Source organism: Panulirus ornatus, chromosome 16 (assembly GCF_036320965.1).
Source record: "Panulirus ornatus isolate Po-2019 chromosome 16, ASM3632096v1, whole genome shotgun sequence".
Taxonomy (NCBI): domain Eukaryota; kingdom Metazoa; phylum Arthropoda; class Malacostraca; order Decapoda; family Palinuridae; genus Panulirus; species Panulirus ornatus.
The window spans coordinates 12,397,392-12,423,600 of NC_092239.1; the positions used below are offsets into that span (position 1 = coordinate 12,397,392).

General features: G+C 40.8%; 2 protein-coding genes across 2 annotated transcripts in view; one reads left to right on the forward strand and one right to left on the reverse strand.

Annotated features, from left to right (window-relative positions):
* CNPYb (protein canopy b) overlaps positions 1 to 24,892 on the reverse strand; it is a 29,284-nt gene extending 4,392 nt beyond the window's left edge. The window contains exons 1-4 of the mRNA XM_071671282.1: positions 24,592 to 24,892; positions 8,053 to 8,170; positions 4,960 to 5,094; positions 828 to 912 (exon numbers count right to left, since the gene is read on the reverse strand). Coding sequence (XP_071527383.1) covers positions 828 to 912; positions 4,960 to 5,094; positions 8,053 to 8,170; positions 24,592 to 24,703 — 450 coding nt within the window. The 5' untranslated portion in view covers positions 24,704 to 24,892. The remainder of the gene's footprint in view (positions 1 to 827; positions 913 to 4,959; positions 5,095 to 8,052; positions 8,171 to 24,591) is intronic.
* Positions 24,893 to 26,027: 1,135 nt separating this feature from the next.
* LOC139754145 (uncharacterized) overlaps positions 26,028 to 26,209 on the forward strand; it is a 31,499-nt gene continuing 31,317 nt past the window's right edge. The window contains exon 1 of the mRNA XM_071671283.1: positions 26,028 to 26,186. The gene's annotated coding sequence lies outside the window, so the exon portion shown is untranslated. The remainder of the gene's footprint in view (positions 26,187 to 26,209) is intronic.

The window sequence follows — 26,209 nt, forward strand, 5'->3', positions numbered from 1 at the left end:
AGTGAGAAACTGTAGAAGTTGGTGACTGAGTTTGGAAAAGTGTTAAGAAAGGAGAAAGTTCAGAGTAAGGTTATTAGGTTCAGTAGGGTCGAGGGACTAGTTAAATGGGATGTAAGTTTGAATGGAGAAAAATTGGAGGAAGTGAAGTGTTTTAGATATCTGAGAGTGGACTTAGCAGTGGATGGAACCATGGAAGCAGAAGTGAGTCACAGGTTGGGGGGAGGGGGCAATTAGAGTGAATTAGAATGAATAGAGTGAATTAGAATGATGTGGTATACTGGGGTCAACGTGCTATCAATGGACTGAACCAGGGCATGTGAAGTGCCTGGGGTAAACCATGGGGCCTGGATATGGATAGGAAGCTGTGGTTTCAGTGCATTACACACGACAGCTTGAGACTGACTGTGAACCAGTGTTGCCTTTTTTGTTTGTTTTGTGCTACCTCGCTGAAATGTGGGGTAATGATGCTACTTTCTGTGGGGTGGGGTCGTGATAGGAATGGATGAAGGCAAGCAAGTATGAATATGTACATGTGTATATATGTATATGTCTGTGTATGTTTATGAATATGTTGATATGTATATGTATGTATATGTGTGTGTATGGGCGTTTATGAATATAAGTGTGTATATGAGTGGATGGGCCATTCTTTGTCTGTTTCCCAGCGCTACCTCGCTGATGCAGAACAGTGATTAAGTATAATATATATCATTAAACAAAGATACAGTCTTTTCAACTATCTAATCATTCAAATAATCATACACTCACTCACACCCCTTACAAGAAACCTGGAGGAAATAATGTATTATACACTAAAAAAAAATCACCTGAGTCTTTAGATGTGCAACTTCTGCTGATGGTTCATCCCACAGATCCATTGGTATCCCAAGTTCTACCTTCACACCTTTATTCCTGTAATAGCAGATGATAATTACTAACACAAAAGAAAAAAATGTATGTGAATTCAAGCTTCTTTAACATCATGTAACAAGAAATCACCAAGAACAGACATAAAATGGCCTCACTTGCTAAAGTCCACTCTCTTGCTGTCATAGATAGTGAACTGCAACCAGAGTTCTCCATCCCCAGCCAACCCCATGACCCTGCATCCTTTCCTGACTGCCTCACATGCACTGGTTTAGCCCGCTGACTGCTTCTTGTGTGCTAGTTTTGCTCAGTGACAGTAAGTTGCCCCCTGAATATTAAATTACCCCAATTCTCCCTATCACGTGCATGCTTTACACCCTCCCTGCATGTTCAGGTCCCAATCACTGAGATTCTCTTTCACACCATCCTCCTATCTCCAACTCAGTTTCCCCTTTCTCTCTAACACTATAATTTCTTACTTGATCAACCCACCTCATGTAACATATTGTACTCAAGCTTTCAATTCTAACACATCGAAATGCATACTCCTCTCCCTCTAGGTTCTCTCCATTCAAACTCGCACTCTGATGGACTTGCTAAATTTTATAACCTAACATTTATATACATTAATTCTAAACATACTCCTTTCACAAACTTTCACAAACTCAGAGACCAGCAACAGCAGTTTCTCACTGAAGCCTGCCATCAGAGTCATGTCATTAGTAAAGAGCAATTGACTCACCTCTCAGGTCCCCTACACCCAACAGGTTGCACACATACCCCTCTTTCTCTATGACCCTTGAATTCATCTCCCTCACAATTCCTTCATCACCAGATTAAACAGCTACATCCTTGTCGCAGAACTACATACATCTAAAACTACTCTCCTTCCTCTCTTCTTACTCTCTTCACAGAAACTCCTTACTGCTTCTAGTAGCTTTCCTTCCATCCCAAACAATTGTTACACCTTCCACAATGCATCTCTATTAACTGTATCATAAACTTTCTCAACATCTACAAATGCCATATACAAATCCTTTTTTCTGAAGTATTTCTTACGTAGATACTTCAAAGAAAACACCTACCTCCTCTACCACTCCTGAAGTCACAATGTTCCTCTCACACTCCGATGCTCTGTGCATGTCACCGCTATCCTCTCATTTACCACTCTCCCCCTGCTCTTATACAATGACACTATACAGGCATTCTACATATCCTCAGGCAGCTCACACTGAACCTTATATATGCTAACACCTTAACTAATCAATGAACAACATTGTCACCCACTTTCTTTTGAAATTCAATTCCAATCCCATCTATTCCAGCTGCTTTACCATACTTTGTTTTACAGAGGACTTTCAACACCCCTCTGCATACCTACACACTCCAAACATTCTCCATTTGCCACCCTATCATCTACACATTCAATAGCCCTCCAAAATACTTACTCCAACTCTTCTTACCCTATTGCTGCTTCCCCATCTGCTCACTCTACTGATGCTCCTATTTACTCTCATTCTCACAATATTCATCTCTTTTCAAAATATTTTCTTCTCCCTGAAGTTTGCAAGTATTTTCTAACCCCAACATCATTTGCCCTTTTCCAGCCCATGCACCTTCCTCTTGACATCATGCCATATCCTCTTGAACATCTCCCAAAAACTCACACTCCGGAGTTTCTTGAAGGTATAGCCTATACAACTCTCTTTTCTCTCTCATTAACAATTTAAGCTTCTCATCCCATCAGTTCTTTTTCTCACATACCCATCTTCATGCCAAAAACGTCTCTTGCATATGTAAGGACTGCTTTCTTAAGTACCTCATATTCCTTGCCCACTCCCCTAATTGTGTTTACTCTCACCTTTTGCCATTTCACCAAATCTCTCCTGGTGTCTCTTCATATAAGCTGCTTTCCCAAGCTTTTTTAATTTCACCATCCTATCTTTTCCTAAAAGCTCTGTAAACTTTCATCCTCACCTCCACCAGGAAGCAATCAGCCATACCACCAGCTACCCATCTCAGTGCATTTATTTCTACAAGTCTCTAGCAATCCTATCAGTCAGTTCATAATGCAATAATGCCCAATCACCATAAACTCCCTAATTTTTGAACTAAGTATTCCCAATCACCAGTCCTTTTTCATCATACACCTCCAGTGTTCAAATTCCCCTCTCTCATGAATACTTGTGAATAATACCTCCCCTCTTTTTTAATTAGGTATTCCCAATCGCCAGTCCTTTTTCAGCTCACAACTCCACAAGGTCGTCACCATTTTCACTGGCAATGGGTACCTGCCCTACCTCTAATTATATCCTTAACTGCTGCATCTCATACTCTAGCATTCATATCACCCATCACTATTACCTGATCCCTAACATCAAAACTGCTGAAACACTTACTCACCTCCTATCAAAACACTCACTCCTCTTGCTTCCAAATGCATAAACACTATCATTCACCCACCTCACATAATCCACTTTCACACACATCAGTCTAGAGTTCCTTACACTTTACTACAATTCCACAACACCAGCAAGAGTGCTATATTTTCTTTTGCTCTTGCCCTCACACAAACCAGAGACTTTAACCTTAAGACAAATCCCACATCATTCTTCCCCCTTCCTGTTAAGAGCCAGAGTATCCAACTTCCTCTCTCCAAGCATAATACATATCACTTCCTTTTTCATACTTGTTCATAGTTTCCTTTTTGTGTGTGGGTAGTTTCAAGAACAGAAGGCTCAGCTTTGAAGGAAGATATCTTCACTTAACTCCTTCCTCAATTTTTTTTTTGTAAAGCAACATGTGGCAAGGATTTCCAGCCCCCTCACCCACCACTCTTTGTTGCCTTCTGCAACATGCAGGAGGTATAAAAGACTAGGTACAACTCTTTCTACCCTATCCCAGGTATAAAAAGTATATAACCACAACACCCCTTTTATGGGGCTCCTTCAGCTTCAAAGCTGCATCCCAATCAGGAGCAGGATGGATTTCATTGGTGTGACACTTCTTTCACCAAAGGTGACGTTTTTTCAGTCATGGCATAACCACACTTAGGAAGTCTGGCAACACCTATGTTTATTATTTTTTCATATCTGCTTCATCTCTCCTGCCTTAGAAAGGTTGTGCCATGAAACAAAAGCCCTACTTGCCCACATCTTATCCCTGGCTGTTATGTATAATGAACTGAAACCACAGTCAAGCCACCCAGACCATTAGCACTTTCTTAAAATCCAATATGCTCTCTGCATTAACCATGTCCTCAGTAATTTTCAATTTATTCATCATTCTTATACTATAAAAGTACTTCTGTAGATCTTTTTAAAAAAATTTCATGCTTAATTTCATGTCATACCCAGTAGTTGCTCTATCCCTACATCTCTCAAAGAACTCTCCAACATCTCTTCATAGATCAGTTTTAAAAAAAGGTGGTGATTAGGTCACCTCTCATTCCTCTCTCTTAAAGTGGGCAAATTTAAAGCCTCTAGCCATTCACTTTAACTCAGCCGTCTTAATTCTGATATCATCTTTGTTTTCCTCCTCTGAACCTTCCCTATGTGCTCTTTTTGCTTCTTAGCTAATGTGGTGACCAAATTTCAGAAACATTTTAGTTTTGGCCTTATCTACGGACTATATCTATGGACAACTTACTAAATAGTTCCTTATCCATATATTTGAAAGCCATTCTAATGTATGCCAGCAGATAGTATGTCTCCTGTTCTAGGTCCAATCAGTGCCATGTCTGACCACATGTATCTAAAGACCTTGCTCCAAGTCCTTCCAATCTAAACTTATATTCAAACCCACCTGATATATCCTGTAATTACACCTCAATACTTATTTTTGTTCAGTTGATTGCTAACTTCCTTCTTTCATACTATCTCCCATCTGGTGATACCAGTTTCAGGAATTTATCTTGTCTGCTATGAAAAAGTGTGTCATCTGCAAACAGCAACTGATTAACTTTCCAACCCATACATCCCCAGCATACTGTAGACCTGCCCCTTGCTCCACACAACATAGAGAGGAAAACTTTTCTGAATAACCTATACCACTTTTGACCTTATGAAATACTCTCATGTGATGAGTACTTACACAAGGTTATGAAGAGTCTGAAAAGTCTGACTCATCTTTTTGGCCCATCGTGTAGAGTCTTGCCGTTCCTTATGTATCCGGTACTCCAACATCCCTTCACACACCTCTTCTAGTGTCTCCACCAGCCTCAATTCACTGGAAATTCAGTTCTCAATGTTATTTACTTAACTGTAACGTACATGCAATTGATAATGTAAATTATCCAACAGTTGAGGGAGGTATATTGTTACTCTAACTTCACTAAACCCAAACTGAAAAAATACTTTCATGAGGACATCATTCAAACTTAAAATTACCATAAAGGCAAAACTGTTTTACTCAGTGTCAATGCTACACCAGTTACTTTCTCGAATGTGCAGCCAAACAATTTCACATTACTTAAAAACTATCTTAGAGGACGAAGTTAAATATGCAAGAAATCAATAAACCCCAATGAAAACTAGAGCACTTGATGAATGAACTACAGGAATTACACTTGTAATGTTAATCACATGAAAAAAAAAGTTGGAAGAGGGACTTACTTCTGCATTCTATAGGACAAATTCAAGGCACATGAATCAAGATTTGCGTGGTTAAGCAGAGGATGATAATTTGAAAATCAAGCTACTGAACTAAAAGACTTGCCATCCTTAAATATCACTTACCAAGAGTCACCCAATCACAGCCTGTGAAAAACTAGAATAAGATATAAAACTTCCTCTTAAACAGCTATCATCAGAATATCAAGGATCCAATCCCAGCAGTAAGAAATGATAGGAAATAATAGGATGAGAAATCCAAAGCAATTTCCAAAACTGATTCCTGCATCATCCTTATGAAAACAAATTAAAGATTACCCTTCTGTTCAGAAAAATTTCAATTTTGTGAACTTTAAACTCATCTGAGGAATAACCAAATCAACACAACACTGCAAAGAGCATAGTTTCCAAAACATTATTCTCACACATTACCATCTGCATTTTCTCCACCCTTCAAGAGATTGCACAAATTCATATTTGCTATAGTGATGATCTAATGGACCACCCTGAACCTTGAGTGAAACACACAAGCAAGAATTAGACATGCTTGAAAAAAAAATATGATTCACTTATCTGTGATGCACTGAAGTACATGTGTCTGCATCTAACATTATACCGTATGATGGGACTGATATACTGATAAATTTCAAACATATCTTTTGAGCTGTCAGCTAACTGTCTTGCTCCGTCAATAGATCTCTGGGATGTTCCCCAAAAGTTTCTAATCCTCCTAAAGAAAATCAAAAACTGAGTAAGCTTGATTCTTTTTATCACTTGTTTTCTATCTAACTATATCTCTGTTGCCTGTTTCCCACCTGGAACTCCCTCAAGGGGGTGGCCAAGGAGAGTCTCTATAGCTTGTGAATTCCAGTGCCACTTCTTAGCCTTTATGCCTCACCCTTAACTGGCCACTGGCAAAGGGTAACTCTTTCACAGCATTTGCAGAGGCTCCTACCTAATATTCCTGCTGACTGCTTCTACTTTATGTTCCTGCTCAATGTTCCTAACTACTATTTCTACCTAATTCTACTACCTACATATTCCTACTTACTACTTCTATCTACTGCTCCTACCACTTTGCCAAAGGCAGGGCTAACAACACGTAATGCTCACCTCAGGAAAATCTAGAGATACGAAGAATGAGCTGAATGAGTTAAGTGTTGTCAAGTGTTATGTCTGACAAATAGAGGCTGTATGTTTGTGGACAAAATGCCAGTGGTCCATGTGTGAGTGAAGCAGAAAGAAAATAAAGCTACCCAAGTCAGAGAAGTGCAACTTGACAACCAATGAAATGCTGGCTCACTACACAGCAGTCACCAACCCTCCCAATACCAAAATGGGTAGTACTGGTAAAATACCTCCCTGGTTGTTACAAGTAAGAGAATCAATATTCCCAATTTGGGTCAATTATGCGTAAATGACCCCTCCTCGGGGGATTATTCCCCTTCTGCTCCTTAGGCATGTGTCTGGTCCAAGATCTCATTCATGAGATCCTTGCTCTACCCTGTTACTAAATTTTTTGCTCCAAAGGAGAAGGGGCAGTTAGAGACAAAAGAGAAGTGAAAGAAGAGGGGAAGAAAAAGGATGGCATTGGAAGATTGCTGACAAGATTTCCCTGTAGAAAGTAATTTTTCATACTTCAAGACTCCATTTCTTCTGAATGCAGGGTTCAGCTGATGAGCAAAAGTAACAAAATGACCACAAGAAGGATGGAGGCATAAGCAGGACCCTTCAACAACCATGGCTTCCTCCTTGTCCATATGCTGACCAAAAGATACAGCAATCTGAAATCATTTTGATATGTAGTGCAGTGTATGAGAGATTTGGTATGGTGGGGAATGCAAAGGAAATGAAATGTAGAGTGAATAAGTGGATGAAACATAACACTTTGAGGGGTTTTGAGCATCTGGAAAAACTGCAAGATGGAGAGTTTACAAGGAGAGTGTATGATAATACGATTAAAAGAGTTGGTGTGAGGGAAGACCACTTGCAACATGGGTAAATAATGTGGAAGAGTAGTGGAGGGAGAGAAAAGGGGGAAGAATGCATGGAATGGCATATGCAAGGGGAACATGTGAGGACAGGGATAAGTGGAGACTCTTTTGCTGTGGCCACCCCCTTGATGGGAGTTCCTGGAGGGGACAGGCATCAGAGATATAGACAGGAAGTATGCAGTATATTTTTTCCCTGAGTACTCAACTGAAAGGCACATCAAACTGACACTGTATCAAAATGACCTATGTGGAGAAACAAATCTGCCTATGCAAACATACAAGTGAAACAATATTTGGGATCTTGGACATACTACTATGTAGCAGCAATGCTAAGGCAAATTGCTTGCTAAAAAGATTTACACAAATACACAGTAACTGTGACATTTAGAAAGGGACTGGCATGGGCAACTTTGCTGTAAACATGGAAAAAGTAATGCATGTTGGTTACCAAGCAACAGCAATATATAAGGTAATTATAAACAGGAAGTGGCAGCTTAATAAGCATACTGGTAATCAAAAGAAAAAATGATCCAATCATCTACATTAACAGGGAAGGATATCTAACAGTTACAAGCACTTACGATTTGTTGTACTGTGTTTTCTTTTTCTTGGCATCCATGTTGTACCCGGTTTCAATGACCCCTGATGAGTCTTTTGCTTGTAACCTCTCACCAACTTCCTTTGCCACCAATTTACATACTGAAAATATGAGTCAAAGATAAAGAAACCCTGAAACTAGCCAATCAAAAATGTTCTGAATTTGATAAAATCCATTATACCCAAAAGTAGCATCTCCTGATACATGTTAAATACAAGATATTTCTATCATCTATGACCAACTAGCTAACATATACAGTAGAAAGTATTCAAAATTTACATGAAAAAACTTAAAAGGGTGTTGCATAATAACAAAATCATATCTTTAAAAAACAGCCTGTTTTTTCCTTAAGGAGCACAGACCAGATTATAATTATGAGATTAAGCTGCTTAAGGAAAAATGTAGATACAATAGATCACTGTTCAACAGGAAATTACTATGAACTGCTAGTACGTTCCAAAAGAAGGAAGAGAGGAAGGTGAGAGAATTTTTTCTTGAAGATTCAGTTTTCTGTTCCTGGTGCTATCTCATTTAACAAGGGAACAGTGAACAAGTAAAAAAGTGAACATAAGAGTAAGGATTGGCTGATCATTTTTTCTTGTCGTAATTCTGACATTCATGTATGTTTCCTCATTACCAAGGTATGGACCTGTGGCATGCATTTTGATACTACTTCCCACTATCTCTGTATGAAGACTGGCCGCTCAAGGATGGACTATCATGAAAACTCCTTCCTTCCTCAAACAGGTAAGCTGTGACATTCTCTTCTTTCACTTGTATTTCCCTCTTCATATAACCTTTCTTCCTTTAAAAGTCTGATTTACAAAAACCCGCAAGTCCTTAACTAATTTCTACTTTCTTTCTCTACAATTTTTTTTCTTTCATCCAAGATGGCCTTGAATGGGGCATATTCCTTGTCTGTGCCGTGTCAGTCACTATAGAAGGAAGGAATAAATATTTCCGGCACATATATCCTCTTGGTCAATCTTTCCTCACTCATTCTCTCCATGTGCCCAAACCATTTCAAAACACCCTCTTCTGCCCTCTCAACCACGCTCTTTTTATTTCCACACATCTCTCTTACCCTTACATTACTTACTCGATCAAACCACCTCACACCACATATTGTCCTCAAACATCTCATTTCCAGCACATCCAACCTCCTGCGCACAACTCTATCCAAAGCCCACGCCTCGCAACCATACAACATTGTTGGAACCACTATTCCTTCAAACATACCCATTTTTGCTTTTGGAGATAATGTTCTCAACTTCCAAACATTCTTCAAGGCTCTTAGGATTTTATATATATATATCTTTCTTTCTTTTCTTTCAAACTATTCGCCATTTCCCGCATTAGCGAGGTAGTGTTAAGAACAGAGAACCGGGCCTTTGAGGGAACAACCTCACCTGGCCCCCTTCTCTGTTCCTTATTTTGGAAAATTAAAAAAAAATAATGAGAGGGGAGGATTTCCAGCTCCCCACTCCCTCCCCTTTTAGTCGCCTTCTACGACACGCATGGAATACGTGGGAAGTATTCTTTCTCCCCTATCCTCATATTTTTTTTTTTTTTCTTTGTCGCTGTCTCCCGCGTTTGCGAGGTACGCAAGGAAACAGACGAAAGAAATGGCCCAACCCACCCCCATACACATGTATATACATACATCCACACACGCAAATATACATACCTACACAGCTTTCCATGGTTCACCCCAGACGCTTCACATGCCCTGATTCAATCCACTAACAGCACGTCAACCCCGGTATACCACATCGATCCAATTCACTCTATTCCTTGCCCTCCTTTCACCCTCCTGCATGTTCAGGCCCCGATCACACAAAATCTTTTTCACTCCATCTTTCCACCTCCAATTTGGTCTCCCTCTTCTCCTCATTCCCTCCACCTCCGACACATATATCCTCTTGGTCAATCTTTCCTCACTCATTCTCTCCATGTGCCCAAACCATTTCAAAACACCCTCTTCTGCTCTCTCAACCACGCTCTTTTTATTTCCACACATCTCTCTTACCCTTACGTTACTTACTCGATCAAACCACCTCACACCACACATTGTCCTCAAACATCTCATTTCCAGCACATCCATCCTCCTGCGCAAAACTCTATCCATAGTCCACGCCTCGCAACCATACAACATTGTTGGAACCACTATTCCTCCAAACATACCCATTTTTGCTTTCCGAGATAATGTTCTCGACTTCCACACATTCTTCAAGGCTCCCAGGATTTTCGCCCCCTCCCCCACCCTATGATTCACTTCGGCTTTCATGGTTCCATTCGCTGCCAGATCCACTCCCAGATATCTAAAACACTACTTCCTCCAGTTTTTCTCCATTCAAACTTACCTCCCAATTGACTTGACCCTCAACCCTACTGTACCTAATAACCTTGCTCTTATTCACATTTACCCTTAACTTTCTTCTTTCACACACTTTACCAAACTCAGTCACCAGCTTCTGCAGTTTCTCACATGAATCAGCCACCAGCGCTGTATCATCAGCGAACAACAACTGACTCACTTCCTAAGCTCTCTCATCCCCAACAGACTGCATACTTGCCCCTCTTTCCAAAACTCTTGCATTCACCTCCCTAACAACCCCATCCATAAACAAATTAAACAACCATGGAGACATCACACACCCCTGCCGCAAACCTACATTCACTGAGAACCAATCACTTTCCTCTCTTCCTACACGTACACATGCCTTACATCCTCGATAAAAACTTTTCACTGCCTCTAACAACTTGCCTCCCACACCATATATTCTTAGTACCTTCCACAGAGCATCTCTATCAACTCTATCATATGCCTTCTCCAGATCCATAAATGCTACATACAAATCCAATTGCTTTTCTAAGTATTTCTCACATACATTCTTCAAAGCAAACATCTGATCCACACATCCTCTACCACTTCTGAAACCACACTGCTCTTCCCCAATCTGATGCTCTGTACATGCCTTCACCCTCTCAATCAATACCCTCCCATATAATTTACCAGGAATACTCAACAAACTTATACCTCTGTAATTTGAGCACTCACTCTTATCCCTTTGCCTTTATACAATGGCACTATGCACACATTCCGCCAATCCTCAGGCACCTCATCATGAATCATACATTCATTGAATAACCTTACCAACCAGTCAACAATACAGTCACCCCCTTTTTTAATAAATTCCACTGCAATACCATCTAAATCTGCTGCCTTGCCGGCTTTCATCTTCCACAAAGCTTTTACTACCTCTTCTCTGTTTACCCAATCATTTTCCCTAACCCTCTCACTTTGCACACCACCTTGGCCAAAACACCCTATATCTGCCACTCTATCATCAAACACATTCAACAAACCTTGAAAATACTCACTCCATCTCCTTCTCACATCACCACTACTTGTTATCACCTCCCCATTAGCCCCCTTCACTGAAGTTCCCATTTGCTCCCTTGTCTTACGCACTTTATTTACCTCCTTCCAAAACATCTTTTCATTCTCCCTAAAATTTAATGATACTCTCTCACCCCAACCCTCATTTGCCCTCTTTTTCACTTCTTGCACCTTTCTCTTGATCTCCTGCCCCTTTCTTTTATACCTCTCCCACTCATTTGCATTTTTTCCCTGCAAAAATCGTCCAAATGCCTCTCTCTTCTCTTTCACTAATAATTTTACTTCTTCATCCCACCACTCACTACCATTTCTAATCAATCCACCTCACACACTTCTCATGCCACAAGCATCTTTTGCGCAAGCCATCACTGCTTCCCTAAATACATCCCATTCCTCCCCCACTCCCCTTACCTCCTTTGTTCTCACCTTTTTCCATTCCGTACTCAGTCTCTCCTGGTACTTCATCACACAAGTCTCCTTCCCAAGCTCACTTACTCTCACCACCCTCCTCACCCTAACATTCTCTCTTCTTTTCTGAAAACCCATACAAATCTTCACCCTCGCCTCCACAAGATAATGATCAGACATCCCTCCAGTTGCACCTCTCAGCACATTAACATCCAAAAGTCTCTCTTTCGCACGCCTGTCAATTAACACGTAATCCAATATATATATATATATTATTCATTTTTTTATTTTTCATTTTGCTTTGTCACTGTCTCCCACGTTAGGAGGTAGCACAAGGAAACAGACGAAAGAATGGCCTGACCCACTCACATACACATGTATATACATACACGTCCACACACGCAAATATACATACCTATACATCTCAACGTATACATATACATACACACACAGAGACATGCATATATACACATGCACATAATTCATACTGTCTGCCTTTATTCATTCCCATCACCACCCTACCACACATGAACTAACAACCCCCTCCCCCCTCATGTGTGCGAGGTAGCGCTAGAGGAAGACAACAAAGGCCTCCATTCATTCGCACTCAGTCTCTAGCTGTCATGTAATAATGCACCGAAACTACAGCTCCCTTTCCACATCCAGGCCCCACAGAACTTTCCATGGTTTACCCTAGACGTTTCACATGCCCTGGTTCAATCCATTGACAGCGCATTGACCCCGGTATACCACATCATTCCAATTCACTCTATTCCTTGCATGCCTTTCACCCTCCTGCATGTTCAGGCCCCGATCACTCAAAATCTTTTTCACTCCATCTTTCCACCTCCAATTTGGTCTCCCACTTCTCCTCGTTCCCTCCACCTCTGACACATATATCCTCTTGGTCAATCTTTCCACACTCATTCTCTCCATGTGACCAAACCATTTCAAAACACCCTCTTCTACTCTCTCAACCACACTCTTTTTATTACCACACATCTCTCTTACCCTATTATTACTAACTTGATCATACCACCTCACACCACATATTGTCCTAAAACATCTCATTTCCAGTACATCCACCCTCCTCCTCACAACTCTGTCTATAGCCCATGCCTCGCAACCATATAACATTGTTGGAGCCACTATTCCTTCAAACAAACCCATTTTTGCCTTCCAAGATAAAGTTCTCGACTTCCACACATTTTTCAACGCTCCAGAACTTTCGTCCCCTCCCCCACCCTATGATTCACTTCCATTTCCCTCCCATATAATTTCCCAGGAATACTCAACAAACTTATACCTCTGTAATTTGAGCACTCACTCTTATCCCCTTTGCCTTTGTACAATGGCACTATGCAGGCATTCCGCCAGTCCTCAGGCACCTCACCATGAGTCATACATACATTGAATAACCTTACCAACCAGTCAACAATACAGTCACCCCCTTTTTTAATAAATTCCTAATCATTCTCCCTAACCCTCTCACTTTGCACACCACCTTGACCAAAACACCCTATATCTGCCACTCTATCATAAAACACATTCAACAAACCTTCAAAATACTCACTCCATCTCCTTCTCACATCATCACTACTTGTTATCACCTCCCCATTAGCCCCCTTCACTGATGTTCCCATTTGTTCCCTTGTCTTACACACTTTATTTACCTCCTTCCAAAACATCTTTTTATTCTCCCTAAAATTTAATGATAGTCTCTTACCCCAACTCTCCCAGATACAAATACATATAAATATCAACATATACACATACACATACATATACATTCATATACAGACACATATATATATATATATATATTTCTTTCTTTCTTTTCTTTCAAACTATTCGCCATTTCCCGCATTAGCGAGGTAGCGTTAAGAACAGAGGACTGGGCCTTGAGGGAAACCCTCACCTGGCCCAATTCTCTGTTCCTTCTTTTGGAAAATTAAAAAAAAACGAGAGGGGAGGATTTCCAGCCCCCCGCTCCCTCCCGTTTTAGTCGCCTTCTACGACACGCAAGGAATACGTGGGAAGTATTCTTTCTCCCCTATCCCCAGGGATAATATATATATATATATATATATATATATATATATATATATATTATCCCTGGGGATAGGGGAGAAAGAATACTTCCCACGTATTCCTTGCGTGTCGTAGAAGGCGACTAAAACGGGAGGGAGCGGGGGGCTGGAAATCCTCCCCTCTCGTTTTTTTTTAATTTTCCAAAAGAAGGAACAGAGAAGGGGGCCAGGTGAGGATTTTCCCTCTAAGGCCCAGTCCTCTGTTCTTAACGCTACCTCGCAAATGCAGGAAATGGCGAATAGTATGAAAAAAAAAAAAAAAAAAAATTAATATATATATATATATATATATATATTATCCCTGGGGATAGGGGAGAAAGAATACTTCCCACGTATTCCCTGCGTGTCGTAGAAGGCGACTAAAAGGGGAGGGAGCAGGGGGCTGGAAATCCTCCCCTCTCAATTTTTTTTAATTTTCCAAAAGAAGGAACAGAGAAGGGGGCCAGGTGAGGATATTCCCTCAGTGGCCCAGTTCTCTGTTCTTAACGCTACCTCGCTAACGCGGGAAATGCCGAAGTTTGAAAAAAAAAAAAAAAAAAAAAAAAAAAATATATATATATATATATATATATATATATATATATATATATATATATATATATATATATATATATATATGTATAAAAGAAAGAGACAGGAGGTCAAGAGAAAGGTGCAAGAGGTGAAAAAAGGGCAAATGAGAGTTGGGGTGAGAGAGTATCATTAAATTTTAGGGAGAATAAAAAGATGTTCTGGAAGGAGGTAAATAAAGTGCGTAAGACAAGGGAGCAAATGGGAACTGCAGTGAAGGGCGCAAATGGGGAGGTGATAACAAGTAGTGGTGATGTGAGAAGATGGAGTGAGTATTTTGAAGGTTTGTTGAATGTGTTTGATGATAGAGTGGCAGATATAGGGTGTTTTGGTCGAGGTGGTGTGCAAAGTGAGAGGGTTAGGGAAAATGATTAGGTAAACAGAGAAGAGGTAGTGAAAGCTTTGCGGAAGATGAAAGCCGGCAAGGCAGCAGGTTTGGATGGTATTGCAGTGGAATTTATTAAAAAAGGGGGTGACTGTATTGTTGACTGGTTGGTAAGGTTATTTAATGTATGTATGACTCATGGTGAGGTGCCTGAGGATTGGCGGAATGTACAAAGGCAAAGGGGATAAGAGTGAGTGCTCAAATTACAGAGGTATAAGTTTGTTGAGTATTCCTGGTAAATTATATGGGAGAGTATTGATTGAGAGGGTGAAGGCATGTACAGAGCATCAGATTGGGGAAGAGCAGTGTGGTTTCAGAAGTGGTAGAGGATGTGTGGATCAGGTGTTTGCTTTGAAGAATGTATGTGAGAAATACTTAGAAAAGCAAATGGATTTGTATGTAGCATTTATGGATCTGGAGAAGGCATACGATAGAGTTGATAGAGATGCTATGTGGAAGGTATTAAGAATATATGGTGTGGGAGGAAAGTTGTTAGAAGCAGTGAAAAGTTTTTATCGAGGATGTAAGGCATGTGTACGTGTAGGAAGAGAGGAAAGTGATTGGTTCTCAGTGAATGTAGGTTTGCGGCAGGGGTGTGTGATGTCTCCATGGTTGTTTAATTTGTTTATGGATGGGGTTGTGAGGGAGGTGAATGCAAGAGTTTTGGAAAGAGGGGCAAGTATGAAGTCTGTTGGGGATGAGAGAGCTTGGGAAGTGAGTCAGTTGTTGTTCGCTGATGATACAGCGCTGGTGGCTGATTCATGTGAGAAACTGCAGAAGCTGGTGACTGAGTTTGGAAAAGTGTGTGGAAGAAGAAAGTTAAGAGTAAATGTGAATAAGAGCAAGGTTATTAGGTACAGTAGGGTTGAGGGTCAAGTCAATTGGGAGGTGAGTTTGAATGGAGAAAAACTGGAGGAAGTGAAGTGTTTTAGATATCTGGGAGTGGATCTGGCAGCGGATGGAACCATGGAAGCGGAAGTGGATCATAGGGTGGGGGAGGGGGCGAAAATCCTGGGGGCCTTGAAGAATGTGTGGAAGTCGAGAACATTATCTCGGAAAGCAAAAATGGGTATGTTTGAAGGAATAGTGGTTCCAACAATGTTGTATGGTTGCGAGGCGTGGGCTATGGATAGAGTTGTGCGCAGGAGGATGGATGTGCTGGAAATGAGATGTTTGAGGACAATGTGTGGTGTGAGGTGGTTTGATCGAGTGAGTAACGTAAGGGTAAGAGAGATGTGTGGAAATAAAAAGAGCGTGGTTGAGAGAGCAGAAGAGGTTGTTTTGAAGTGGTTTGGGCACATGGAGAGGATGAGTGAGGAAAGATTGACCAAGAGGATATATGTGTCGGAGGTGGAGGGAACAAGGAGAAGAGGGAGACCAAATTGGAGGTGGAAAGATGGAGTGAAAAAGATTTTGTGTGATCGGGGCCTGAACATGCAGGAGGGTGAAAGGAGGGCAAGGAATAGAGTGAATTGGAGCGATGTGGTATACCGGGGTTGACGTGCTGTCAGTGGATTGAAGCAGGGCATGTGAAGCGTCTGGGGTAAACCATGGAAAGCTGTGTAGGTATGTATATTTGCATGTGTGGACGTATGTATATACATGTGTATGGGGGGGGTTGGGCCATTTCTTTCGTCTGTTTCCTTGTGCTACCTCGCAAACGCGGGAGACAGCGACAAAGTATAAAAAAAAAAAAAAAAAAAAAAATATATTCATATACATATATACATATATGTATTGTTGATTGGTTGGTAAGGATATTTACTATATGTATGGATCATGGTGAAGTGCCAAAGGATAGGAGGAATGCATGCATAGTGCCACTGTACAAAGGAAAAGGAGATAAAGGTGAGTGTTCAAAGTACATAGGCATAAGTTTCTTGAGTACTGCTGGGAAATTATATGAGAGGGTATTGACTGAGAGGGAAAAGGCATATACAGAGCATCAGATGGAGAAAGAGCAGTGTGGTTTCAGACTTGGTAGAGGATGTGTGAATCAGGTGTTTGCTTTAAAGAATGTATGTGAGAAATACTTAGAAAAACAGATGAAATTGTAAGTAGCATTTATGGATGCGGAGAAGGCATATGATAGTAGGGTTGATAGAGATGCTTTATGGAAGGTTTTAAGAGTATATGGCATGGGAGGTAAGTTGCTAAAAGCAGTGAAAAGTTTTCACCAAGGATGTAAGGCATGTATATGAGTAGGAAAAAAGAAAAGTGACTGGTTTTCCGAGAATGTCGGTTTGCGGCATGGGTGCGTGATGTCTCCAGGGTTATCTAATTGGTTTATGGATGGGGTGGTTAGGGAGGTAAATGCAAGAGTTTTGGAGAAGAGAAAGGAGCAAGTGTGCGGTCTGTTGTGTATGAGAGGGCTTAGGAAGTGAGTCAGTTGTTGTTCACAAATGATACAGTGCTGGTGGCTGATTTGGGTGAAAACTGCAGAGGCTGGAGACTGAGTTTGGTAAAACGTGTGAAAGAAGAAAGTTAAGAGTAAATGTGAATAAGAGCAAGGTTATTAGGTTCAGTAGGGTTGAGGGACAAGTTAATCGGGAGGTAAGTCTGAATGGAGAAAAACTGGAAGTGAAGTGTTTTAGATATCTGGGAGTGGACTTAGCAGCAGATGGAACCATCGAAGCGGAAGTGAGTCACAGGGTGGGGGAGGGGGCAAAGCTTCTGGGAGCATTGGAGAATGTGTGGAAGGTGAGAACATTATCTCAGAAAACAAAAATGGGAATGTTTGAAGGAACAGTGGTTCCAACAATGTTATATGGTTGCAAGGCATGGGCTATGGATAGGGTTGTGCGAAGATGGGTGGATGTGTTGGAAATGAAATGTTTGAGGACAATATGTGGTGTGAGGTGGTCTGATCGAGTAATTAATGAAAGGTTAAGAGAGATGTGTCGTAATGAAAAGAGTGTGGTTGAGAGGGCAGAATAGAGTGTGTTGAAATGGTATGGACATATGGAGAGAATGAGAAAAGACTGACAAAGATGATAAATGTGTCAGAGGTGGAGGAGACATAAAGTGGGAGACCAAATTGGAGGTGGAAGGATGGAGTGAAAAAGCTTTTGAGCGATTAGGGCTTTAACATACAGGAGGGTGAAAGGCATGCAAGGAATAGTGAATTGGAACTATGTAGTATACCAGGGTCAACATGCTGTCAGTGGATTGAACCACGGCATGTGAAGCATCTGGGGTAGACCATGGAAAGTCTTATGGGGCCTGGATGTGGAAAGGTACCTGTGGTTTTGGTGCATTATACATGACAGCTAGAGACTGAGTTTGAACAAATGTGACCTTTGTTGTCTTTTTCTAGCACTACTTCGCATATGTGGAGGACGGGGGTGCCATTTCATGTGTGGTGGGGTGGTGACGGAAATGGATGAAAGCAGCAAGTATGAATATGTACATGTGTATATACATGTGTATGTCTATGTATGTACATGTATGTATACATTTAAATGTATAGGTATGTATATGTGCATGTGTGGGCGTTTATGTATATACATGTGTATGTGGGTGGGTTGGGCCATTCTTTCGTCTGTTTCCTCGCACTAATGCAGGAGACAGCGACGAAGTATAATAAATATAATATAGATACATGAAGTGGATGGAGAGAGATGGGTGATTATTGGTGCCTATGCACTTGGGCATGAAAAGAAAGATCATGAGAGGAAAGTGTTTTGGGAGCAGCTGAGTGAGTGTGTTAACAGTTTTGATGCACAAGACCGGGTTATAGCGATAGGTGATTTGAATGCAAAGGTGAGTAATGTGGCAGTTGAGGGATTAATTGGTGTACATGGGGTGTTCAGTGTCATAAATGGAAATGGTGAAGAGCTTGTAGATTTGTGTGCTGAAAAGGACTGGCGATTGGGAATAACTGGTTTAAAAAGAGAGATATACATAAGTATACGTAAGTAAGTAGGAGAGATGGCCAGAGAGCGTTATTGGATTACGTGTTAATTGATAGGTGTGTGAGAGACACTTTTGGATGTTAATGTGCTGAGAGGTGCAACTGGAGGGATGTCTGATCATTATCTTGAAGAGGCGAAGGTGAAGATTTGTAGAAGTTTTCAGAAAAAAAAAAGGGAGAATGTTGGGGTGAAAAGAGTGGTGAGAGTAAGTGAGCTTGGGAAGACTTGTGTGAGGAAGTACCAGGAGAGACTGAGTGCAGAATGGAAAAGGGTGAGAGCAAAGGATGTAAGGGGGAGTGGGGGAGGAATGGGATATATTTAGGGAAACAGTGATAGCTTGCACAAAACATGCTTGTGGCATGAGAAATGTGGGAGGTGGTCAGATTAGAAAGGGTAGCGAATGGTGGGATGAAGTAAGATTATTAGTGAAAGAGAAGAGAAAGGCATTTGGACAATTTTTGCAAGAAAATAGTGCAAATGACTGAAAGATGTATAAAAGAAAGAGGCAGGAGGTCAAGAGAGAGGTGCAAGAGATGAAAAAGAGGGCAAATGAGAGTTGGAGAGAGTATCATTAAATTTTAGGGAGAATAAAAAAATGTTTTGGAAGGAGGTAAATAAAGTGCATAAGACAAAAGAACAAATGGGAATATAGGAGAAGGGGGCTAATGGGGAGGTAATAACAAGTAGTGGTGACATGAGAAGGGGATGGAGGGAGTATTTTGAGGGCTTGTTGAATGTTTTAGATGACAGAGTGGCAGATATAGGGTGTTTTGGTCGAGGTGGTGTGCGAAGTGAGAGGTCAGGGAGAATGGTTTGGTAAACAGAGAAGAGGTAGTGAAAGCTTTGCGGATAATGAAAGCCAGCAAGGCGGCAGGGTTTGGATGGTGTTGCAGTGGAATTTATTAAAAAAAAAGAGGTGACTGTGTTGTTGACTGGTAAGTGAGGACATTCAATGTATATATGGCTCATGGTGAAGTACCTGAGGATTGGTGGAATGAATGCATAGTGCCATTGTACTAAGGCAAAGGAAATAAAGGTGAGTGTTCAAATTACAGAGGTATAATTTGTTGAGTATTCCTGGGAAATTATATGGGAGGGTATTGATTGAGAGGGTGAAGGAATGTACGGAGCATCAGACTGGGGAAGAGCAGTGGGGTTTCAGAAGTGGTAAAGGATGTGTGGATAAGGTGTTTGCTTTGAAGAATGTATGTGAGAAATACTTTGAAAAACAAATGGATTTGTATGTAGCAATAGTGGATCTGCAGAGGGCATGTGATGATGATAGAGATGCTCTGTGGAAGGTATTAAGAGTGTGTGGTGTGGGAGGCAAGTTGCTGGAAGCAGCGAAAAGTTTTTATCAAGGACGTAAGGCACGTGTGCGAGCAGGAAGAGAGGAAAGTGATTGGTTCCCAGCGAATGTCAGTTTGCGGCAGGGGTGCATGATGTCTACATGGTTGTTTAATTTGTTTATGGATGGGTTTGTTAGGGAAGCGAATGCAGGAGTTTTGGAGAGAGGGGTAAGTATGCAGTCTGTTGTGGATGAGAGGGCTTGGGAAGTGAATCACTTGTTGTTCGCTGATGATGCAGCGCTAGTGGCTGATTCAGGTGAGAAACTGCAGAAGCTGGTGACTGAGTTTGGTAAAGTGTGTGAAAGAAGAAAGCTGAATGTAAATGTGAATAAGAGCAAGGTTGTTAGGTACAGTAGGGTTGAGGGACAAGTCAACTGGGAGGTAAGTTTGAATGGAGAAAAACTGGAGGAAGTGAAGTGCTTTAGATATCTGGGAGTGGATTTGACAGCGGATGGAACCATGGAGGCTGAAGTGAGTCACAGGGTGGGGGAGGGGGCGAAGGTTCTGGGAGCATTGAAGAATGTGTGGAAGGCGAGAGCGTTGTCTCGGAAAGCAAAAATGGCTATGTTTGAAGGACTAGTGGTTCAACAATGTTATATGGTTGCGAGGTGTGGGCTACAGATAGGGTTGTGCAGAGGAGGGTGGATGTGTTGGAAATGAGATGTTTGAGGACAATATGTGGTGTGAGGTAGTTTGATCGAGTAAGTAATGAGAGGGTAAGAGAAATGTGTGGTAATAAAAAGAAAATGGTTGAGAGAACAGAAGAGGGTGTATTGAAATGTTTGGTCACATGGAGAGAATGAGTGAGGAAAGACTGACAAAGAGGATATATGTGTCAGAGGTGGAAGGAACGAGGAGAAGTGGGAGACCAAATTGGAGGCGGAAGGATGGAGTGAAAAAGATTTTGAGCGATTGGGGCCTGAACATGCAGGAGGGTGAAAGGCATGCAAGGAATAGAGTGAACTGGAACTATGTGGTATGCCGGGGTCAACATGCAGTCAATGGATTGAACCAGGGCATGTGAGGCATCTGGAGTAAACCATGGAAAGTTTTGTGGGGCCTGGATGTGAAAAGGGAGCTGTAATTTCGGTGCATTATACATGACAGCTAGAGGATGAATGTGAGCGAATGTGGCCTTTGTTGCCTTTTCCTAGCGCTACCTTGCACGTGTGTGGGGGGGAGGGGGGTGTCATTTCATGTGTGGTGGGGTGGCAACAGGAATGAATAAAGGCAGCAAGTATGAATTATGTACATGTGTATATATGTATATGTCTGTGTATGTTATTTTTTTTTTATTATACTTTGTCGCTGTCTCCCGCGTTTGCGAGGTAGCGCAAGGAAACAGACGAAAGAAATGGCCCAACCCCCCCCCATACACATGTATATACATACGTCCACGCACGCAAATATACATACCTACACAGCTTTCCATGGTTTACCCCAGACGCTTCACATGCCTTGATTCAATCCACTGACAGCACGTCAACCCCGGTATACCACATCGCTCCAATTCACTCTATTCCTTGCCCTCCTTTCACCCTCCTGCATGTTCAGGCCCTGATCACACAAAATCTTTTTCACTCCATCCTTCCACCTCCAATTTGGTCTCCCTCTTCTCCTCGTTCCCTCCACCTCCGACACATATATCCTCTTGGTCAATCTTTCCTCACTCATTCTCTCCATGTGCCCAAACCATTTCAAAACACCCTCTTCTGCTCTCGCAACCACGCTCTTTTTATTTCCACACATCTCTCTTACCCTTACGTTACTTACTCGATCAAACCACCTCACACCACACATTGTCCTCAAACATCTCATTTCCAGCACATCCATCCTCCTGCGCACAACTCTATCCATAGCCCACGCCTCGCAACCATACAACATTGTTGAAACCACTATTCCTTCAAACATCCCCATTTTTGCTTTCCGAGATAATGTTCTCGACTTCCACACATTCTTCAGGGCTCCCAGAATTTTCGCCCCCTTCCCCACCCTATGATCCACTTCCGCTTCCATGGTTCCATCCGCTGCCAGATCCACTCCCAGATATCTAAAACACTTCACTTACTCCAGTTTTTCTCCATTCAGACTCACCTCCCAATTGACTTGACCCTCAACCCTACTGTACCTAATAACCTTGCCCTTATTCACATTTACTCTTAACTTTCTTCTTCCACACACTTTACCAAACTCAGTCACCAGCTTCTGCAGTTTCTCACATGAATCAGCCACCAGCGCTGTATCATCAGCGAACAACAACTGACTCACTTCCCAAGCTCTCTCATCCCCAACAGACTTCATACTTGCCCCTCTTTCCAAAACTCTTGCATTTACCTCCCTAACAACCCCATCCATAAACAAATTAAACAACCATGGAGACATCTCACACCCCTGCCGCAAACCTACATTCACTGAGAACCAATCACTTTCCTCTCCTCCTACACGGACACATGCCTTACATCCTCAATAAAAACTTTTCACTGCTTCTAACAACTTGCCTCCCACACCATATATTCTTAATACCTTCCACAGAGCATCTCTATCAACTCTATCATATGCCTTCTCCAGATCCATAAATGCTACATACAAATCCATTTGCTTTTCTAAGTATTTCTCACATACATTCTTCAAAGCAAACACCTGATCCACACATCCTCTACCACTTCTGAAACCACACTGCTCTTCCCCAATCTGATGCTCTGTACATGCCTTCACCCTCTCAATCAATACCCTCCCATATAATTTACCAGGAATACTCAACAAACTTATACCTCTGTAATTTGAGCACTCACTCTTATCCCCTTTGCCTTTGTACAATGGCACTATGCACGCATTCCGCCAATCCTCAGGCACCTCACCATGAGTCATACATACATTAAATAACCTTACCAACCAGTCAACAATACAGTCACCCCCTTTTTTAATAAATTCCACAGCAATACCATCCAAACCTGCTGCCTTGCCGGCTTTCATCTTCCGCAAAGCTTTTACTACCTCTTCTCTGTTTACCAAATCATTTTCCCTAACCCTCTCACTTTGCACACCACCTCGACCAAAACACCCTATATCTGCCACTCTATCATCAAACACATTCAACAAACCTTCAAAATACTCACTCCATCTCCCACTCAATTGCATTTTTTCCCCGCAAAAATCGTCCAAATGCCTCTCTCTTCTCTTTCACTAATACTCTTACTATTAAGTGCAGCAAATGTTTTCATAAGTTACCATTCATTGGTAGTGTCATAACAAGCAAGATACCTTTGTGTCACCATACCTATAGGCATTTTACATTTCTTATTTATCATCTAACCCAATTCTTCCCTCTCCCTCCCAATCCCACCATAAACGAGTTATTCACTATCGAAAGATTTGTTTATGAGTGAAAAAGGAAAATCCCACCCTCTTAAGTTATAGAGATAATAATCCTAAAAAACAGGCACCTGCCAGTGGATAAATCACCTCTTCAAGTTGTAAATATGCTTCATATCAATCAAGTCCTGCCTTTTTACATATCATCTGGACATTGTTTCTAATGTACTCTTCATAGTCCTTCTAATGATCTCATCTATAAAGTGATACTTCTTATACAACTAATATTTCCTCTTAAGAGATAAAACTAGTTTTATCATTCATTATGTCCTTGATCTCTTCTTCCCAGTTTTCTTTACTGGCATGTATTTGGTCCACTGTTCTTATAAGGCATATGTGATCTAGTCCCATTCATAATAAAACATTGTATTTTCCAATGTTACCTCCCTGATAAAATTCATAAGGACATTGCTAAATGGCTACCAGTCCTTTATCCACAGATTCTGATTGTTTCCTTAGCATTTTCTCTTGCCTGAATCCAAATTCATGAATAACGTACAAATGAAACTGACATGATCATTTTCCCCGACAATGCTACTATTCTCATGTTAAATATCATCCTGTCATCATTAGTAAACACCGCATCAAATATGTCAGTAATTTATCCATTTACTATTCTAGCAAGACCATCTTCTGTAAAAGATGAAAAAAACTTAAATCTGCAGCTCTCATTTCAACTCCATCTGATACAGAACTAAAGTGTTATCAGCAGCCTAGCCGGTATTCAGCCCATAAATGGGTAGCAATTTCATAAGGCAATGTCTGAAGTCAGCAATCTGAGCCAATGTTCATGGCCCCCCCATCCCCAACCTAAGGCTGAGAGTGAGACTGTGGGTGAATTTATGGGTTGGATGAGTGTAACTGCTCTTTTTACACACTGTCCGTTATAGCGACTGTCCTCTGTGGCGCCGGTAGCACTTCAATTACTTTTCGGGGTGACGTAGTGTAGTCACAGATTTAACGTTAAGGACAACATGATGCAATCAAATACAAATGTATAAATTTAAATAATGAAATGCGGAAACACTCACCTTCACAATCTGTTGCATATTTCACACCATACTCCTCTTCTTCAATATTTTTCCTACACTTCCCAACCTCTAAAATGGTTACTATCACTATCAAATATACTTGTAACTGCATCTTTTAAATGCAGAAGCCCCAGCTTATACTCGAGTCGGGAGTACTAATTTTGCTTTAAATATGCGTGGCTTCACACGGAGGAATCCTTATTTTAGCAGCATTTAAAAGCCTTAGAAGATAAACACACAACACTCATGTCACAAACATCAACAAATCAGCTGCGGCCGCGTCGTGTTGTTTACAATGATCGTCCAGAAGAAGCAGAGTATCGTTTACGTTAACAAATTGATAATGAATTAATGCACGCCAGTTAAAGTCAAATTAGATATAATTTTTGTTAATTTTATTACGTAGTTTGATGCATATAAGTTCGTATCTTTGAGAATGTTGGCGAGGTGTCCTCTGCAAGGGTAATGATTTAGGTCTGTATACCCTATCATCTGAGAATAGACTTTTGAATTCTGATGAATACAAGTCCTTACAAAATAATACACAAGTCAACCAAATACATAGCATCACTGGAACGAAACGTTAATTCATCTATCTCGGATTAAGATTACTCATACTCATTTATCTTAATCATTATTATATATCATTAGACTGACATCTCAGTTACTAATTGATAACAGATTCCAATTAGTCATGTCATGGTTAGTATATCTGGTAATTCTTGAGAGTGCTATTCATTTTGCTAAATCTCTCAATGATCGTGCTAGTTTGAGATATATCAGTCGTGAATGGTAATCCGCAATTGTGTAAATGTAACTGTATTAATGATGCTATCACTTATTTGTTCAATTGTCATTAATCTCAATTATACTAAGGGTTGATCAGGTACATGACCAACTTAATTCTCACGTTTCTATCAACTATCCTTTCTCAAAACACATGTATGAACAAAATTACGGTGAATTGGAGGCATACATGTTTAAATCTCCCTAGGTTAAAGGTTCCAGAATTTAAATGGCCGTACAGTTAAAGAGCCATGGAATCCCTATGCCAACAAGACTTAAAAGTTCCTTCAGATTCTAGTTGAAGATCAGATAAGTCAATTACTTTTGTCTTGAACAGAAGTAATTTTTTGTTAAAGTTCAGTAACTCCTAGAGGAGAGTAATTTACTTTAGTAACAAAATGCAGATGTGATTTAAAGGCCATAAAGAACCTCTTGAATGGTAATGTAAATGTACGATGTTAATGCCTTCAATTTTATATCGATTTACACAAACCATATGATCAAAGTTTTATCGAAAAATTATGCATTAGTAGTAGCATACATGTAAAGCTTCTTTGAAACATTATATTCTTGTGATTTGTATGTGAAAACCGCTAAAATAAATGAAAATATTGACCCAAACTGACAACAGAAAAGCGCGGGAAACCTTAGCGTGGGAAGGCCGCCAGTTTCTTCCATCAGAGTTCCGAAAAGTTTTGAATTGTGAACATTTTCCCGATTTCCCGAGTGTTGATGTATTGATGTATCTTTTTTTTTAGTAATTTGCCATACAGAAGGATTGCTAGGGAATTGCTATCTGGATCTTTCAAGTGAGTAAAGGTATTCATTTCAG